The 19,559-nt window shown below is 39.8% G+C and overlaps 1 protein-coding gene across 3 annotated transcripts in view; it reads left to right on the plus strand.

Annotated features, from left to right (window-relative positions):
* Positions 1-19,209, plus strand: part of dnajc16 (DnaJ (Hsp40) homolog, subfamily C, member 16) — a 37,687-nt gene extending 18,478 nt beyond the window's left edge. For all 3 annotated transcript variants that reach the window (XM_073031873.1, XM_073031874.1, XM_073031872.1), the window contains 7 exons: positions 2,469-2,652; positions 5,322-5,510; positions 8,368-8,444; positions 9,391-9,471; positions 14,307-14,420; positions 16,388-16,555; positions 18,526-19,209. In XM_073031873.1, the coding sequence (XP_072887974.1) occupies positions 2,469-2,652; positions 5,322-5,510; positions 8,368-8,444; positions 9,391-9,471; positions 14,307-14,420; positions 16,388-16,555; positions 18,526-18,961 (1,249 nt within the window). In that variant the 3' untranslated portion in view covers positions 18,962-19,209. The remainder of the gene's footprint in view (positions 1-2,468; positions 2,653-5,321; positions 5,511-8,367; positions 8,445-9,390; positions 9,472-14,306; positions 14,421-16,387; positions 16,556-18,525) is intronic.
* Positions 19,210-19,559: the final 350 nt, after the last annotated feature.

Genomic DNA, 19,559 nt, shown 5'->3' on the forward strand with positions numbered 1-19,559 from the left:
CAACAAGCTACAAGTCCTGTTGTTAATGAGCAGAGAACCTGTGTTTTTAGGATTTCAGATGAAGAATGAATCTCGGCCAAGACACCAGGGACAGCTTCCCTGCTGTTTTAATTTCCATTGTGAGATCTTTTACAGTATCTGGCGTAGATTTTGTGTAACATCTGTTTCAAATGAAAGCAACACTTCCTCACTAATTAAATTAGTGTTGACCAGGATTTTTATGCTCAATTCTCTGGAGAGAGACTTGAACCCACTCAGGCAAGAGTGCTGCCAACTGAGCCTGTTTTTGCAGAAGAACTGCATGATCCTGTATGCTTTCAATGATTCCATAGCATTTTGATGATCAGGGTACAGTTTTTAATTCAGGCACTATCCTAAATGCTTGCCAGTATTTATTGTGACTGTCACAATTACACTGATCTTTATCTCTAGGATGTCATTGATGAAATGCAGCACTTTCTGCCAGGTCTCTAAAGGCAGGGTGCACTTTACAACCAGGTGCATTCTAATTCAGTGATAATGAGCTATCCAGCCTATGGTTTCCGAAGGCTTTTATTTGGTGGAGCATGTTAATACAGCATCACCAAGATCAGAAGCATAAGAATTGATGCAAGATCATTGCTGAACCAGCCAAACTTTAACCGCATGGCACTGAAAGAATTAGAATGTGCGGTTGGGAGACTGTAGGTCTGACACGGTGGTCAGCAGCACAGGGGCGCCGCAGGGAACCGTACTCTCTCCGGTCCTGTTCACCCTGTACACATCAGACTTCCAATATAACTCGGAGTCCTGCCACGTGCAGAAGTTCGCTGATGACACGGCCATAGTGAGGTGTGTCAGGAATGGACAGGAGGAGGAGTATAGGAAACTGATACAGGACTTTGTGATATGGTGCAACTCAAACTACCTGCGTCTCAATATCACCAAGACCAAGGAGATGGTGGTGGACTTTAGGAGATCTAGGCCTCATATGGAGCCAGTGATCATTAATGGAGAATGTGTGGAGCAGGTTAAGACCTACAAGTATCTGGGAGTACAGTTAGACGAGAAGCTAGACTGGACTGCCAACACAGATGCCTTGTGCAGGAAGGCACAGAGTCGACTGTACTTCCTAAGAAGGTTGGCGTCATTCAATGTCTGTAGTGAGATGCTGAAGATGTTCTATAGGTCAGTTGTGGAGAGCGCCCTCTTCTTTGTGGTGGCGTGTTGGGGAGGAAGCATTAAGAAGAGGGACGCCTCACGTCTTAATAAGCTGGTAAGGAAGGCGGGCTCTGTTGTGGGCAAAGTACTGGAGAGTTTAACATCGGTAGCTGAGCGAAGGGCGCTGAGTAGGCTACGGTCAATTATGGATAACTCTGAACATCCTCTTCATAGCACCATCCAGAGACAGAGAAGCAGTTTCAGCGACAGGTTACTATCGATGCAATGCTCCTCAGACAGACTCCCCAATGCCATTAGGCTTTACAATTCTACCGCCAGGACTTAAGAACTTTTTAAAAGCTATTATTAATGCTTTTTGAGATAGTGATTTAGATGCATATCATATTTTTTACTGAGTTAAGTATTGTATGTAATTAGTTTTGCTACAACAAGTGTATGGGACATTGGAAAAAAGTTGAATTTCCCCATGGGGATGAATAAAGTATCTATCTATCTATCTATCTGAATCATCCATCATTTCTCAAAGTGACTGTTAATCGTTCGTCCCTTGCTGTAACTTGCATCTGTAATTGAAGGGCTGAGTCAGTGTTGGCTGTTGGCTGTGACTTTGTGCATTTCTAATTGAAACAGTGGAAAGGGCAAATCAACTTCTGCAAAACTGTGACCCAGTTTGTGCCAGTACCTTCAAGAGAAACGATTGGAGAATACAAGGAAACATAATATCCCCAGCTCACTATTGCAATATCATTTATAAATCGGTGCTGTCGGAGCCAAGGGAGCCTCCAGGTGTATTGGTGCCAACTGCCAACTACACGATTCAGAAGTAACCCTTTCTTCGTCCTTATGTTGTGGAATACGAAAATTCAACAAGACAGCAGTTCATGTTTGTAATAAGGGTATCAGCTATCAAATATCACCCTTTCTATGATGGGTATTTTCTTTATTGGATTTTGCTAATTTGCATCCATCTTATCATGAGTCTTTTCATGAGTAACGCAGCCTAGTTGAGAAGTGAATTGCAAACATTTATTGTGCTTAACTTAGATTTTTTGATCAAGAATGATTTGCTTTCACTTCGAGTTCTGAAGTGACACGTAAGGGCATTCATGGTGAGTCTTGCAGACTCTCACGGGTGGAGCATGGGGTATCTGACATTGCAGGTTGGTGGTTGATGAGCCAGTGCACCACCTCTGCCATTCAGGCTTCTTTATGCTCCTGATACATGAACGTTTCAAAAGTTTTCATGAGTTTTCAAAACTACCATGGCTGAGCTATAGTATATGTTTGATTTCACTTGAATTTTGCAGATACTGTGTCCTGCTAATAATTGGAGAGAAACATAAGCTGAAAACCCCACACAACTCTTTTATTTCCTTTGCCTCTGTGAATCCTAAAGAGTCACTAAGATTTGCATACGTATATCCAGAACATCAACAAGCCTTTATTAATGCGTTACTCCCACCAGCACTGAGAAGTGATGCCACATCAAATGTGAGTAGAATTACAAACTTTATCCACTTTTAAGCAAGATATTGCTTGATAAATTTATCAGTGTTTGTCATTTTCTGTTCATGGCCATCATAGAGTATAGAAGATGAAGTCCAATAGCTGGAGCTATAAAATTAAATGTCCTTTGAGGAGTGAAGCCTTTACATTTTATCTTTTCCTTAACACTCAAGAAGGAAGTCATTTGACCAGAGCAACACACACAAAATGCTGCAGGAACTCAGCAGGTTAGGCAGCACCTATGGAAATGAACAAACAGTCGATGTTTCAGGCCTAGACCCTTCTTCAGGACTGGAAAGGAAGGAGGAAGATGCCAGAATAAAAAGGTGGGGGGGGGGAGGAAGGAGGCTAGCCAGAAGGTAACATACACAAAATGCTGGTGGAACGCAGCAAGGCCAGGCAGCATCTATAGGGAGAAACACTGTCGATGTTTCGGGCCGAGACCCTTCATCAGGACTAACTCCTATTCCCACTCCTATTCTGACATGTTGGTCTGTGGCTTCCTGTAGTGGCAAGATGAGGCCACTCTCAGGGTGGAGGAGCAACACATTATATTCTGTCTGGGTAGCCTCCTACCTGATGGCATGAATATAGCTGCCTGGTATTAGTCCTGACGAAGGGTCTCGGCCCGAAATGTCGACAGTGCTTCTCCCTATAGATGCTGCCTGGCCTGCTGCGTTCCACCAGCATTTTGTGTGTGTTGCTTGAATTTCCAGCATCTGCAGATTTCCTTGTGCTAGCTAGAAGGTGATAGGTGAAGCCAGGTGGGTGGGAAAGCTAAAGGGCTGGAGAAAAAGGAATCTGATAGGAGAGGAGAGTGGAAAATAGAAAGGGCACAAGGGGGAGGTGACAGGCAGGTTCAAAGAGGTAAAAGGACATAGTGGGGAATAGAAGTCAAGGGGAGGGGAAACATTTTTTTACAGGAAGGAGAAATCTATATTCATGCCATCAGTTTGGAGGCTACCCAGCCAGAATATAATGTGTTTCTCCTCCACCTTGAGAGTGGCCTAATCTTGCCACAACAGGAGGCCACAGACCAACACATTGGAATAGGAGTGGGAATCGGAATCAAAATTAAAGTGTTTCGTCACCTGGAAGTTCTGCTTTTGACAGATGGGGCAGAGGTGCTCAACACATTTGACCCAACCACTCTGTGCTGGCTCTTGGACCAACTCCATAAAATCCACTGCCCACCTCTTTTTTTAACCTGCACACTTATTTTCTCATACCTGCTTATTAACACAATTGGTTATCCTACCACTTACCTGCACAAGCAGCATCTCACAGTGGCAAATTAACTTAACATCCTAACAATAAACATGCCTTTGGGATATGGGAGGAAACGGAACACCAGTTAGTCACATTCTTCCCAGACAGCACCAGAAGTCAGGATCAAACCCCAGTTGTTGGATGGCAAGACATTAGGAATGTGATTGATTCTTGTTTCTTCTGTCCACTACTATGTTTGTACGCCCACTGAATATAGAATCAGGTCCATCAACACTGACATAGGCTGTGAAACTTGTTGTTTTGTGGCAGCAGTACAGGGCATGACGTACAAGATTACTCTAAGTTACCATAAATAAATAGCGTGAAAGAGGAATAGCAAAGTAGTGTTCGTGGACCATTCAGAAATCTAGTGGCAGAGCGGAAGAAGCTGTGCCTAAAATGTTGTGTGTGGCTCTTCACGTTCTGTACCTCCTCCCTGATGGTAGTAATGAATGAAGGAATGTCACAGAAATGAATGCAACGCTCTTCCCAATAAATATTCTCACACTTGTATTAGCAGGGGTAATTTCTAATAATTATATATTAATAACACTGTAAACTTTGTTTACAAGTTTGTTGTCTAGTATATTATCCAAAGTAGGGCTTTTTTTCAGTTCTCTGCTATTTTTAAATTAATTGATGCAAAAGACATCAATAAATCTTAAATTGTACATTTCATCTTTGCTAGGAGAAAACAGAAGCCATTTCATTGAGGGTCATCGAATAGGATAAATTACCTTCAAATGAAACTTCCCACACTCCAAAGGGCTTCACAACTAATGAAAATACTTTTGAAGATTTCCCAAGTGCCAACTCAAAATAGAATCACATATATAGCTGCACTTCCATCTATTCAGATATTGCTTTCCTGTTTGAAATGATTTCCTTTGGTCCAGTGCACAAACCACAGCTTCCAACCCCACAGCTTAAAGTTATAGAAAATACAGTTGTGCTCTTGTATTCTAATGAAGATCTTGAACTTGTTCTTTAGAATCATATTATTGCTCCTTTTAAAACCCTTGTCTATTTGCAGTTTGTTAGATAATATTCTGTAAGCAGAACTCACCACAACTAAAAACAAAAACGTAAAGTATCAGGAAAGAGCTTTTACTTCTTTTTGCCTTCAATCAATCACCTTGTTTGCTGGTTCTGAAAAGTACATATTTCAAGGTATATAAAAACACAATGATGAAAGCAGCCAGCTGTATTCGTGGGAAAACTTTAGTGTTTCAGCTCGGTGACCTTTCATCTGCAAAGATATAGCTATTCATTTATCTAATGATGCACCCTGTTCCCGTATTTCATTATAGTTCTTGCTCTCTTTTTAAAGAAGTGATGTGTTTTTATAAAATATCACTCACTTATTTTAAATATCTATTGGATAGATTGTGATTCTACAGCAAAGCACTATTCCAGGAAAAGTGTTCTATAAATTGCTTGAAAATGGATGGAATGGAAGCGAAGGAGATAAAATCCAACTTTTTACTGAGGTGAATCAGTTATTAGAAGTGGGGCACCACACATTCTTCTCCCATGAAGCCATTTTGCCTGAACTAAATGACGAATTTGCACCTGTAAGTATTTTGCACTTGAATGGTTTACACTCTTATTTGAATGGTTATGTCTGTCTCTAATTTAATTATCTGTGGTTTTCATGAAGCTGTGAAATAAGTAAAATAAGATTAGTTTGCATGCTGGACTGTGATGTAATTTTATTAACAAGTAAAATGGGTATCAGCCAACATTCTGGAAGGTTCTGGATACTAGGGAACTGCTTTGTGGTTGGATAAAACATTTGCTGCTGTCTATAAATACGTGGCACAGCTAAAGTTTCTGGTAACCACTCCCTTCTACTTCCCACCTTCCTCCTTTTTCATCCTGATGAGGAGACTTGGCCCGAAACATTAACTGTTCATTTCCCTCACAAATTCCCTCCATAGCTTGTGTTGGTACAACTATTAGCATGTTTAATAGGCTAACTGTTGCCCTCTTAAATTTCCATAATGTTGCCAGGAGCCATTCAGCAAATTTTGTGGCATATGGAGTAATAAGTATGTTGATCCTAATGGTTTAGCTGCATCCAGCTATATTATAATTCTATTTTGATAAGCTGTTGTGTCACAAAGATAATAGACTGTGTTTAGCATGCATAGGTAGTGGGTGGTATCTTACAGATATACAAAGAACACACTGTTGCTGATGCACTGCTTTTACCAGCAGTGCTTAGAGCAATGCCAGGGAAGGAAATGGAGACGAGAAAATTCAGGTTTTGCTGTCCCTCTAGGCATTCTATATGGGAGGCCTTGAAAATATCAATCAACAGTTAGGACTTAAAGAAGCTTTAGATTACTCTAAGGCAACATGAGTGAATCTGCAGATGCTGGAAATGGAAATAAATAAAAACACAAAATGCTGGCAGAACTCAGCAGGCCAGACAGCATCTATGGGAGGAGGTAGTGACGACATTTCGGGCCAAGACCCTTCATCAGGTTTTATTTATCTCATAAGTGTATGAAGTTTTGGTTTATCCTGTGACATCTAGTCTGCAGAATCCACTATTTTTGTTGTTTAGCTGCCAAGAGTCTTCATTTAATTGTATAAATTTTTGAAGCAGTCCACCTTGTATCGATGAACCAGCATAAGTACAAAAAAGGGTTCAAAGTAAATTTGTTATCAAAATACATATATGTCACCATATACAACCCTGAGATTCATTTCTTTAAAATAATGGGTAGGTACATATAAACATTCAGTTTAAGACCGTTCTTTGCAAAATTAGATAAATCAGATTAGGGCACAGGTGTCTTAGTGATGGTTCACAAACTGTACATCCATACAAGTCTTAGGCACATGTAAAAACATTCTGTAAAGCCAACACGTTTTCAAAAATAATGAAATGAAAACTTTCTAAATATCAAAAAAATTACTATAAAGAGTAGTAAACAGTTTTTAAAAAAAAAACTAAATTAAATCAGTATTTGGTGTGACCACTCTTTGTCTTTAAAACTGCATCAATTCTCTTAAGGTACACTGTTGTGCAATTTTATTAGAAAGACAGCTGGTATGTTGTTCCAAGCTTCTTGGAGAACTTGCCACAGTCCTTCTGTGGGCTTTGGCTGTCTTGTTTGCTTCTGCTCTCCCAAGTAATCCCAGACAGCTTTGGTAATGTTGAGATCGGGTTCTTTGGAGGTTCTACCATCTGTTGCAGAACTCCTTGTTCTTCTTTTCACTGAAGATACATCTTTATGACCTTGGCCGTGCGTTTGGGGTCATTGTCCTGCTCCTGAGTGAAGTTGGAACCAATCAGATGCCTCCCTCAGCATTGAGGGTTCCATTAATTCTGTACATTTGCAGAAATGCAGCCTCAAACCCGTGGGGACCCTTAGCTGTGCTTCATCCGTGTAGCGCTCTCCACGTTTTTTATGAACGTGCTGCTTTCTGTTTGTGCTAAAAATTTCAAATTTTATTTCATCAGTCCAGAGCACTTGCTGCCATTGTTGAGCACTCCAGTCTTAGAGTTTTTGTGTGTAGGTAAGTCCCTCTGCTTTCACTTCAGAGGAATGGCTTTTTGGCAGCAACTCTTCCATGAAGACAAGACTTCTCTGGTCTGTAGAGGGGTGTACTGAGTTCAGAGCTGATAGCAGTGCTGGACTTCTTCCGATTTAGAATGGATATCAGTTTGTATCTCTCATCTGCTGCACTCAGTTTCAGTAGGTGACCACTGTGTTTCTGGTCCTCAACCTTACCCGTTTCTTTGTGCTTCTTCAGAAGGGCTTGGACGGCACATCTTGAAACTCCTGTTTGCTGTGAAATTTCTGCTTGGGAGAGATCTTGCTGATGCAGGATGACCACCTTGTGTCTTGTTGCTGTGCTATGCTCACTCTTGCCATGGTATAAGAATTGATGATTTGCAGGTTAAACTGTCACATCTGCCACACCGTCACCTTTTAGTTCAGTTGTCCTTCACCCAGTTTAATTCCTTCTACACCCAAATCTGTTTCAGTTAATCAGTTTAGTTCATTCAACTCATTATGCCATTGATCATTAGCACCTGATTGTTCTCTTTGTTTAATCATGCTCTGGGCTGTATACCTACGAAGTAATCAAGTTTTTATTTGAAAAGTCATCTATTATTTAATATGTTACTTCAACAAAATGCAGAATTTTTCTCTGTAACCTTTAAATTTTAGGAAAATGAATGCTTGGAAATTTAAAATTTGCTCTTGGCTATTGACATCATAATGCAGACACAAAAACATCTAAAACAAAATTCATATTAAAAATTTAGGGTGCCTTAGACTTTTGCACAGTACTGTATGTGATAAAGTGCTAAATAAAAGTTCTTGCTTTAGAAATAACCTTTCAATGTGTATGCAGCAGAGATCTGTAGTATTAGTTGATATTGATTTGTTTTGTATATTCTTTGTCCAGATTTTCCTCTTACGCTGGCTGTATGCCATGAGAGATTATGCATTGCAAATCTGGGAATCTGGGTTCACTCAGAACTGGTAAGTGGCTGGTATTAATGTCAACAATCATTAAAGTAGCTTATTGTAAGCTTATCCCTACCAGAGATTGAGCAAATGTCAGGGAGCTATCATAGGGCTAGGAAAGAGCTTAATTCCAAACCCACAAATATCAAAATTCTGAAGTGGCAACAGCATTTTGCAATGTAGAGCAGGTCATTTGAAATCTGAACAAGAGACATTTGTTAATATGTTCACTGGAGCATTTTTCTGATCTTATTTCTCTTCTGTAATTCCCTCTACCCCAGTGGAAATTTTGCAATTGTAGAACTATAGGGACAGTAAGAATAAGTTTGACGGTAATATTTCCTACAGAACCTAATGTTACTTTCAAAGTTCAAACACAAATAATTGCTGGTAAAATCAAAAAATGCAGGAAGTGCTCAACAGGTAATTCCACTTACCGGTAGTTAGAATATCTATCATTGGGCACCTGGAGCCTAAAAAAAACCTGCCTTAGCAAAATATCAATATCCTATGCTAGGAGAAAAGTTTTAAAAGCTACTGAATATAGGGGGTTAATGCATGCTTTGTGTCAAATGTGGCAAATGGTGAAGGTCAGAGTGAAAACAAAATGCTTGAGATACTCAGCAGGTCAGTCAGATCTGCTTCTGTTGCAAAGAAACAAAGATTCTTTAATATTTTCAAGAAACTCTTAATATTTCAAGTGGAGATTTGGGAAATGCTGAAGACAAACAAGTTTTCTGAATCATAGAAAGGAGGGAGAAGGAGAATGCGTGGAAAGATCTCTGACAGAAAGGTGGAAGAATTAAATAGAATAAAGTTAGGATGGCAGAGACGGAAGAACTGGATAAATGAGGGAACAAAAGTTCAGTCTGAAGGAGGTGTGGAGGTGGGATACAGAATAAGCATCTAATATTCAATTTAATAAAACGGACTTTGCTGATTTTATTTTTTTCTGCTTCAGGAGAGAGATGATGCCCTTGATTTCTCTGCTTTTTTCTGTGGTTTTCATTCTGCTTGGAGCATTCATCATTCAAGCTTTTGGGTAAGCAACGTGCAGGTTTATGTCACAGAGTAACTGGGGGTCATCAGCTGAAAGGGAATAAGCTGGTTAATGTTTTGGTTTGCAAGGTTTGAGTTTTACGAATGTCAGTTTGCAAAATTTAAAGTTTTTGCTCTCTTTGAAATACAAATGGACTTGCTACATGATTTCTAGCAGGGGTTGGGGATGAAGCTGGATCATCATATAAGATGTACAGTGTTGAAATGCAAATTGAATGTAATTTTTTCATTAAGAGCACAGAAGGAGCAAGGCACAGGGGGTTGATGGGTTCCCAGATAAAACATAAAATGGAGGATGGATGCAGGAGCAAAGAGGAAAAGGAGCCTGCAATAGGTTGGGGAGTAAGGAGTGAGCATAGCCTGACAAGATGGAGATACAGTATGTGAACGAGAAGGGGAAATCAGGAGCATGGTATAGAGGAATCAAAGTATGAGGTTCAGAGCATAGGCTGATGGGAGACATGTAGACTCATAAGAAGCAAATACAGTAAGATGAATAATGTGATTCAAAAGGAGATTATGCATTTAAGGTTGCATTTGAAGCTTGCTGGTTTAGGTAGTTTGGATGGAAGAGGAAATGCTTTCAGAGTGCGGGAAATAGCTCACTGTGAAAGTCTTGTCTCAGCTAGCAGGGATGAGAGATTTGAGAAGTAGAATAGGCCCAACGTAATTCCAGGTTCATGATGATTAATGCAAATTGCAGTCATGGAGTTCTCTGTAATCTTGTGACCTGCCTTACCTGTCTGGCCTTTGGCCAGTTGATCTGTTAAGTCAATCTTAAACCAAGAAGATAACGTTCTGCTCCTTTGTCTAACCACAGAATTATTTTTTTGCCTCCTCACTGGGTTCTTACCAACAGTATGGTAGTTTATCACTTAATCGTCCGATTCTGGGTGGGCAAGTCAAAGATCTTGAGAACTGTTAAAGCTCTCAGTGGCACACACTCATCAGTTGGTTGACTTTCAAACATGCTGAATGCTCTAAGGAAGGAGCATCTTGGTAGCCTAGTGCTACTCAAATAACTGAGTAAATAATAATTCTTCCAGGAAGACGGCAGGTAATTTTGAGGAGACATTTGACACCCATCCCCCTGTATTCCATGCCTTCACCCCAGGTAATGTTAGCAAGAAGCATCTGTTGAGGATTCTGGACTACAATGCTATGATACATTGTCTCTTTATTCTTAATTGTTTTTCGTTTCATTGTATTTGTTTTTTTTTTGTCCATACTTGCTAAGTTATTTATTTAGTACCAGTGGGTACATCGCCAGGAGGCCACAGTACTGAGTAAGCAGTGGAAGAAATCACAGTGTTCTTCCGATGCATGGTTTTAACTGGTTTTTCACAAGGAATCCTCGACAGATGCTTCTTGCTAACATTACCTGGGGTGAAAGCGTGGAATACAGGGGGATGGGTGTCAGAGATCTCCTCAAAATTACCTACCATCTTCCTGGAATGACTGAAGAGCCCTGGGCTAATAAGATGCTCCTTCCTTTCACAAGGGAACTATTCAGTCAGAGGGCATTACAAATGCACTTCTGTGCGTAGGTGATCATTGAAGCACAAAAAGTTAATGGTTATGTTGTGGCCAGTGGAGGGAAATGCTGATTCAAATGAAGAAATATGAACAAAAATTATTTTCTGTACAAAGGTGAACCAAACCTTTGTCACCCAGAGTTATCTCTTGAGGAAGAGCTGGAGCAGTATTCATGGGTACATAAAGCTCGGCTGGCAGGGAAACTGTGGGACTGAAGAGAAGTCAGAGTTTGTGTTGCCTGCAGTTCCAGAGAACCGTTGGCTATGTTAATGGAGTAAAAGGCATTGCTGCTGACCATTGACCTCAGCTGTCCACTTTTCTTGCAACTCAATGGTTGTGCTTGCTGAATTCTCAGTTAATGCTAAAGGATCAGTCTGTGGCCATGTTGATCACACGGCAGCTGTTGGTATCTTTTAATACAAATAACATCATTCTTCTTCTTTAACGTTTGTCTTCTATTTGAGAATGGCATTTCTTTGTTCCATTACTACAAATCTAATCATGACCAGAAAATCCACTTGGTTATCTTTGAGATTTCCCTCCCCCAGCCCCATCTCCCCCCACCCCACGTCCGTCCCTGCATCTGTTTGATTTCTTATCATGCTGTGTGTAGATGATAGGTTCAGATTCCACATTTTTACTGGTGATGAGAGAGCTCCAGCTTGCCAATTTCTGTCTTAACTCTCCCGCTGATTCACTCCTTGTCCGTTGCTGATGAACCTGATTCTGTAGTCAACTGTAGTGTGACTATGAGTAAATAAAGTGTCCCTCCAGTTAACTTTGTTTCCTCACTACTGATCGCAGTTTCCTGTTGTTTGAGTTTTCGTAACCTCAGTATCCCTAAGCTGGGATATTAACAACATGAGCTATGTCATAAAGAATTAGAAGCTGGATCAACTCATAGTGTTGCCTTTTTTAGATTTTATCCCAACCCATTTACTTCTCAAAGTCTCGTTCAAGCCATTGTTAACTCCAGAATCAACTGTCCCAATGCTCCCATTTTCTGCTCTCCAGCAACTTTTAACTGCAGTTTGTCTTCTAACTTTGTGCATGTGCTCTCATTGATTTTAAAATCCTTTTCTTCTTGTTCAAATCCCTCAAACTGTATAACCCATCTGTCTGAACTCAGGAATATTGGCAGACGAAGACAGGATTAAGTTACATGCTGTAGTGAAAATTAACTTGAGAGCAAATGGGCTTAATTACATATTGCAGACAAAGCATATGTTGAGCATTGTCAGCCTGATGGTGAGAATAAACAGCTCCTTTCTCAGTACCATGCTGGTGCTGGCAGAGACCACCGTTTTGTTAATAACCTGATGCTGGAAATGCTCAGCAGGCCAAGTAAACATCAAGATGGGACAAAAGTATAGTAATTTGATCCAATGTCTGTTGTGGGTTTTTTTTTGACAAACAAAAGCAATTCAGCCTGTTAGATTGCTCTAGCTGTCATTTCTTGGTGAAATTCTGTGTGTGTTTCATTTGTGATTGAAGGTTTTGGATACAGCCTCCCCATTCTAGACAGTTAACATGTAACTGGGATTAGACTGTGCCACCTATTTGTATTTATATCTACTTAATGGAATATTCTACTGACAATGGGACAGATTGAGTTGCTAATTCTGTGTCTCTCTCCATTGATGCTGTCTGAGCTACTTGTTTTTGTCACTACCTTTATTGTCTTCAAATGTGGCTCCATGCAGTTTCAATCACTGGCCCAAATGTGATTATTTTTGCAATTAAATTATGAATGAAGCGCTAAGAATTAGTACCCAAGAAGAGGTTTCTTGTGTCTTTATCACATTGTTTTTACTTTTATTGTCTATTATTTAGAGTGGGCAGTTGGTGTTAAAGCTAAAATGTTGACTGTTGGCGTGGGGAAACAACATCCACTGTTATTTTGTGTTCTTAGAATCCAGTCTTTCCTCCAGTTAAACATTGGGAAGACCAATGCCTTTCTATTCATTTCCCTCCGTGAAACTTGTATATATTGGTGCTGATCCAGATCACTGTGCTGCATTGAAACAGAATGTTTAGAAGCTTGACGTTGTAATTATCCAAAACAGAATTTTCAGTTCTTAGACACTCTGGCACACATTTTTTTATTCAATTTTTAAATTTAATTTGTAATCAAATTTAATCTGACACACATCTTTAACATGATTTGTGTTTATCTGTACTTCTAGACCATAAGATAAAGGAACAGAATTAAGCCATTTGGCCCATCGAGTTTGCTCTGTCATTTCATCATGACCTATTCAATTTTCCCCTCAGCCCCAATCTCTTGTCTTCTCCTCATATCCATTCATGCCCTGACCAGTCAAGAATCTATCACCCACTGCCTTAAATATACATAAAGACTTGGCCTCCACAGCTGCCTGTGGTAAAGAATTCCACAGATTCACCACTCTCTGGCTACAGAAATTCCTCCTCAACTCCGTTCTAAAAGGGCACCCCTCTATTCTGAGCTGTATCCTCTGGCCTTAGACTCTCCCATCATAGGAAACATTCTCTCCACATCCACTGTATCAAAGCCTTTTACTATTCAATAGGTTTCAATAAGGTCACCCCTTATTTTTCTGAATTCTAGTGAATACAGGCCCAGAGCCATCAAATGCTCTTCACATGACAAGACTTTCAATCCTGGAATCATTCTTGTGAACCTCCTTTGAACCGTCTCTGGTTTCAGCAATCCTTTCCAAGATAAGGGGCCCAAACCTGCTCACAATACTCCAAGTGAGGCCTCACCAGTGCTTTATAAAGTTTCAACGTTTCATTCTTACCCAATCATTGTTTAAATCCTTACTGAAGATTGTGACAATTTGTTTTTTACACCCTGCTGCTCAACATCCCATCCACTTGCCTAACATTATAACCTCTTTTAACTTTACAGCTCTTCCAGAGCTATCTGTTCATGGGGCAGGACTTAAAGGGCCACTTCGGTCTTTCCCTGTCTATCAAGTTCATGTGCTTCTCAGAATGTAGGGTTTTGTATATTCTTCCTCCCATTAGTGGGTTTGCCTTCAGTTTCCATTATGGATTTGTGTTGCCTACCTATTACTGCTCATAAGTCTTCTAGTGATATAATATCTTCTCTAGCTTTAGCGTAATGGCCATTTTTAAAAGTGATCATGCATTTTTTTTAATGTGTTCATTTGAAATTTATTGCTGTTTCGAGATTTTTTAATGCCAATATGCATGTATAACAAAACTGGAATTTGAGATTGAAAATTTGAGTCCTGGTTTTAGGTATAAATTATTCAATTTATTAAAATATTTCAGTGATCCAATAGACCTCGAGAGAGGGTCTGAATCTCAGAAAAAAGAGGAACCAGCAACGACAAAGGTTCAGGATATTACAAAAAACCAGCAACCCAACACCTCCAAGAATTTAAGGTACAAGTAAATGTAATTCACTCGTATATATTTCTGCCTACTTCTAACCTTGATCTACTGGGCTCACTATTGGCAACACTCAACTCTAAATCAGTTAACTATTGTCACTGATGTCATGATCTGCTAGGTTCAGTGCACTGGCGGAGGTTGCAAAAGCTCAGAGCATGTGTGTGTGAAAGGGCATGATGCATCAGTCATTGACTCTTGTAGGAAAGTGAGAAAATAAATGGAAGGTGTTTTTAAAGTTGCACTAGGAGATGAATGGAAGGATCAAAGTTGTCAAGGTAGCAATTGCATGAAGAAAGTTTAAAGATTTACAAGGAAAGTTTAAAGATTTAGGAGGCAAGTTGCTTTCTTTTTACAGAAGAGTGGTAGATGCCTGAAACACACAGCCAGAGAAAATGGTAGAACAGGTATGACAGCAACGTTTAAGGGGCATTTAGACAGGCACGTGAACAAGCAGGAACTGGAGGTACAGTATATAGACCGTGTGCAGGCAGATGGATCAATTTAAACTGGCATCATGGTCAACACAGACATTGTGGCTGAAGGGCCTGTTCTTGTGCTGTACTCTTCATTGAGATACAGCTGTTGGTTACAAAAAAGAAAAAGAGAAACAAATTGAAACTGAAAGGCACATATCTATGGAGGGTGAAAGAAGGAGTGGTTACCTGAAATCCTCAGATTCACAGGACAAGAGTTCAGAGCTTAAGTTACAGTCACATCTCTGTTGTGTGATGGAATCTTAAGCTTTAATCATTTGGACTGTGCCTTTAAGAACCACATCTGTAAGACAGAGAGACAGTGCCAGCAGCTTGTTCAGCTTGTGTGTGTTGTGTGAGAGAGAGAGAGAGAGAGAAAGATACATGATGGACAGCTGGAGTTCAGCTCAATGATATTTAAACAAGCGTCACTGCTTGTTTCATGGGACCCACAGACGCACAAAGGCTGGTGGTGGAAATTGCCACTGAACTTTTAAGTACCCACAAAGGGTGGGGCTGAGGATCGATTAAGAGGAATCAATCCGTGACTATTAGTGTGTGTAAAGGGCGACCCTGTGGAATCTACCGGTGTGTCTAACCCTTACCTGGGTTGGTAGATTATCACTTGAAGACAGCGCTCTTAAGTTGGTCACGTTTGGCTGACTTGGAAGATTTGAAGGACATCGAGGAGGATCGACGACAACTGTTTACTTGGATTACAACTCTCTCTCTCTCACTTCAATCTCATGCATCTGAACTGAACTTTTCATACATACCGTCGTAAGACTGTGACTCTTGCCACCTGAGCTTGAATAAGTTTGGGAATTTTATTTTTACACCTATATATGCATAACACCATTAACTCTTGATTTACCTGGTTTAAGTTACTATATTACGTAGTTACTAATAAAGTAGTGTTTTGTTAACAGCAAAACCAGACTCCAGGTGTGTTCTGTTGCTGCTGGTACTTTTACAGGGCTGTGTGTACATGACAGTTGATCTTGAGAAGTGGCAGACACCAAATGGCATATAGTAGTTTTACCCCTAACTTGTATGAAAAGTCTTAAGGAGACATCATTCTTCAAGGTCAAGTAAAACTAATAATCCATTATCCAACTATTTGGAAATCCCAGTGGTTTGGTATGTGGCTCACCTGGTGATGTTTGCGATGATCCCTTTCCATTGAGGGACTAGTTCCCTCACTCTCTTTCCACTCACTTGGTTCATTTAAGAAAATTTATTATAAAACCGTGTAACACACTTTTAAGAAAAAGTGATTTAGAATTGGGATATTGTTTAAAAAAAAATCAGTACTCTAGAAACTCTTCAGTAAAATTTGCCAGATTCTCTGAGTTTTACTGTATTGTTCTCAAAGCCTGGCCAGCAGTTTACCTTTTACTCAATTTTAAGATGTGAAAGATAAAATTGGATCTGAAAATGAAACCGTAGCACTATTTCAATAATGAAATTTTCTTCCCTAATTAGGTCATCGGAGCAGGACTTTGTGGAAGTGACTGAACTGACCTACGTTAACTATATGAGCAATCTTGTGCGCCTCATGCCGGGAAACATAAATGTGCTGGTGGCTGTTACAGATGCTACAAAGAATGTTTTGATACAAAGGTTTGCACACGAAGTCTATCCTGTCACCTGGTGAGTTTTGTCTGTGGTAATGGCGGGCAGGGGTGGAAATAGTAAAATCTTGTTGAGAAATACACCGCCTTCTCACAACTTCATTATAATCATTAGAAAAGTTTGGTGCAGTCCCTAGCCAACGGCAAATTAACTGACCTTGTACAGTAGTAGAAGAGCCTGCACAGGTTTAGGGAGGAGGGGATGAAAGGAGGCATCAGATTCCTACCCTACTCTAACCCTTGACAATAACAGATTTATTTATTTCTACCCAATCTGGCCCCAATGCAAGAAGAGGAACCGTATTCCACTGTTGTTATTTTTTCCTCTATCCTTGCAGCACCCATCACATAAAGTTGTATTCCTTGACAGATCCAAACAGTGAATGTGGTAAGTACATTGAACAAGGATACTTACACGTGTGTGTCCAGCCACATTTCAAGTGAAATGAAATCCCTTGTTGAACTTTTTCCTCCTTCTGAGACAGGGTCCCTGGGAGATGGTGCTTGACTGGCCAAGTCCTTCAAGTGTTTGTTTTTGCCTCCGATTTCACCACCTGCAATTTCATTTGTTCCCCCCCCCCCTCCCCCGCCGCTGTTAATTGTCTTGGGTCCCCTCACCTGGAATTGGTCACTCAATCTAGAGTAACAGCAGGTCAGATTACAATGTTACACTCTGGGAGATAATGAGATTGCCTTCAATCCTATAAATAGGGCTTGAATTTTTCTTCATCTTTGGTTCAGTTTGTTTTCATCCTGTTTCTATCAGGTTTTTTTTAAAAAAATGTGATTATTCATAAAGAAAATCACTGATGCAACTGAAACAAATCAGTAAAACTGTAAACTACAGACTATAAAGTTCTGGCTTTATCATACAATTGCAAACACCTTTATTTTGACTCATCTCTACCTGCCCTTTTATGGTCCTTTTCACCACTACCATGCCACTGAATAAGTACTTTATTGATCCCGAGTGGGAAATTCTTTCATTACAGCAGCAACAGTTAAAACTGTACTTAGCAGTGTGCATACTTAACTAATAAGTGTACAGGATGATAATATTAATTTACCAATATGCAATAGTCATGTATGAAATAATAAAGCAGAGACTGATGTACTATGATGAGTGTTCTCCTGTTGCTCAGAGGTGAACTGTTGTATCTGCTTATTGCATGTGGTAGGAAAGATTTTCTGTAACGATCCTTGTGACTGCGGAGCTGAATGAGTCCGTTCAAAAAGGTGCTCCACTGCTTATTCAGTAGGTCATGGAGAGGATGTGCCTGATTATCCAGATTGGATAACCATTTGTTTAGTGACATCTTCTCCACCACTAACTCAAAAGAGTCAAAACAGTACATCCCCAAAGAAAGGAAATTGGACAGAAGCTTGTGAACATTTTAAAACTCAGTGCAGCATGCTTAAAGAAAAATGTAATTGCAAATTCTGATATCCAGATGAGCCTTGGATTATATTTGTTAGGTGGTTTTTGTTAGGTAAAAGTTCAAAAATTCAAGCTCTGTGCAAAGCTGACAAGCAGGATCCCGAGGTGGAATCAGAGCTAGGGAAACTGCCAGCTAAGAAGGTTTTCCATTTGGAATAACGAACATTCAAATCCTTAAGTAATAAGCAGTGTGGCTTTATGGTTGTAAGGTAAGTAACCGTGATTTTCATCACCATGACTTCCTTTAAACAGTAATACAGATGATACAAAAGGTTAAAAGTCAGAGAGAACTGTGCCAGCTTTCTATTGTTGTTGAGACTGGAAATCAAAAATGTGGAAAATAAGTAATTGTATAATTACAATTATTTGTCTTAAATCATTCACTCAATATTTTGACCTAGGAAATGTGCGGTAAATTTAGTGGTAGCTGAAATGGCTTTTAACAGAGATATTTTAATTTCTAGTTGCTTTATCCTTGGTATCTATATTTTGTTGAAAAATTAAGATTTGCCCTTTGTGCAGTTCTAAATGTTTTCTTTCTTTTGTTCCAGGAATAAGTCGTTACACTTCTCCTTTCTAAACTTATCAAAACATCGCAAGTGGCTGGAAGATCTGTTAGAGTATGCCGAGGATCCTGCCCGAATTTCCGATAAACAAAATGAAAAACACCACAACCAGAACTATGCTGGCTACGTATTAGCACTAAATGGCCATCGGAAATACTTTTGCCTGTTTAAACCCAAACTCCATAATGAAGTTGAGAACCATGGTGCACTGAATAGCTCAGAAACGACAAAAGACGGGACTGGATCGGACACGACAGCTAATACAATGGAAACAGACAACCCACACCAACATACATTAAGTTCCAATCCATCTGTTAAACAGACCAAGCAACTGCTCAACAGACTTAACCTATGGATGGACAGGCTGCTTGAAGGGATTCCACAACGATATTATGTACCATTTTGGCCTGAGCTTCACTGATACTCTGTAGTCTTGGTAGCATTTTGTGCCGAATTGCATCTGAGCCACGTTTTCATCATGCAGAAGTACACGACTCTATCTCATTTTTTAAATAATATTTTGTCCTCTTTGCATTACACAGCTGAAACAAAAACAAGTCATGTAAATTGAGATGGAACAACCAGGCAAATGAACAGTTAAAAGTTCTGTTCACACAATTCTTTTGTCTGACCAGGAAAAGAATAAACTCTTTTTAATTTGCACTGCAACCATTGGGAGTTGGTGAGTGAGTGAATTTTTAAAGCAGGTGGGTAATACAATGAAGATATGAGTCATTGATAGCAGAGTTTGCATAAGTACTTGAATTCTTGTACCTCAAGTTTTGTTTAATTTTTTTTCCCTACCTCCCCGTCTTCCTTGTGCATGGCACATTAACCAGCAATCGTTGGGAAATGAAAATAGACAGGGCAGCTACCTCCAGCTTCCCACCTCCTCCCCCTCCCTTCACTACAGGAGAAACAAATACACTGCTGAGAAAAAGAAAGAAGCTTTATTTCAGCCCTGTCCTCTATTTTGGAATTGAGTTAGCAGACTTTTCTGAAGTTGCCAGTTAGTCTTT

Source organism: Hemitrygon akajei, chromosome 29 (genome assembly GCF_048418815.1).
Source record: "Hemitrygon akajei chromosome 29, sHemAka1.3, whole genome shotgun sequence".
Classification (NCBI taxonomy): domain Eukaryota; kingdom Metazoa; phylum Chordata; class Chondrichthyes; order Myliobatiformes; family Dasyatidae; genus Hemitrygon; species Hemitrygon akajei.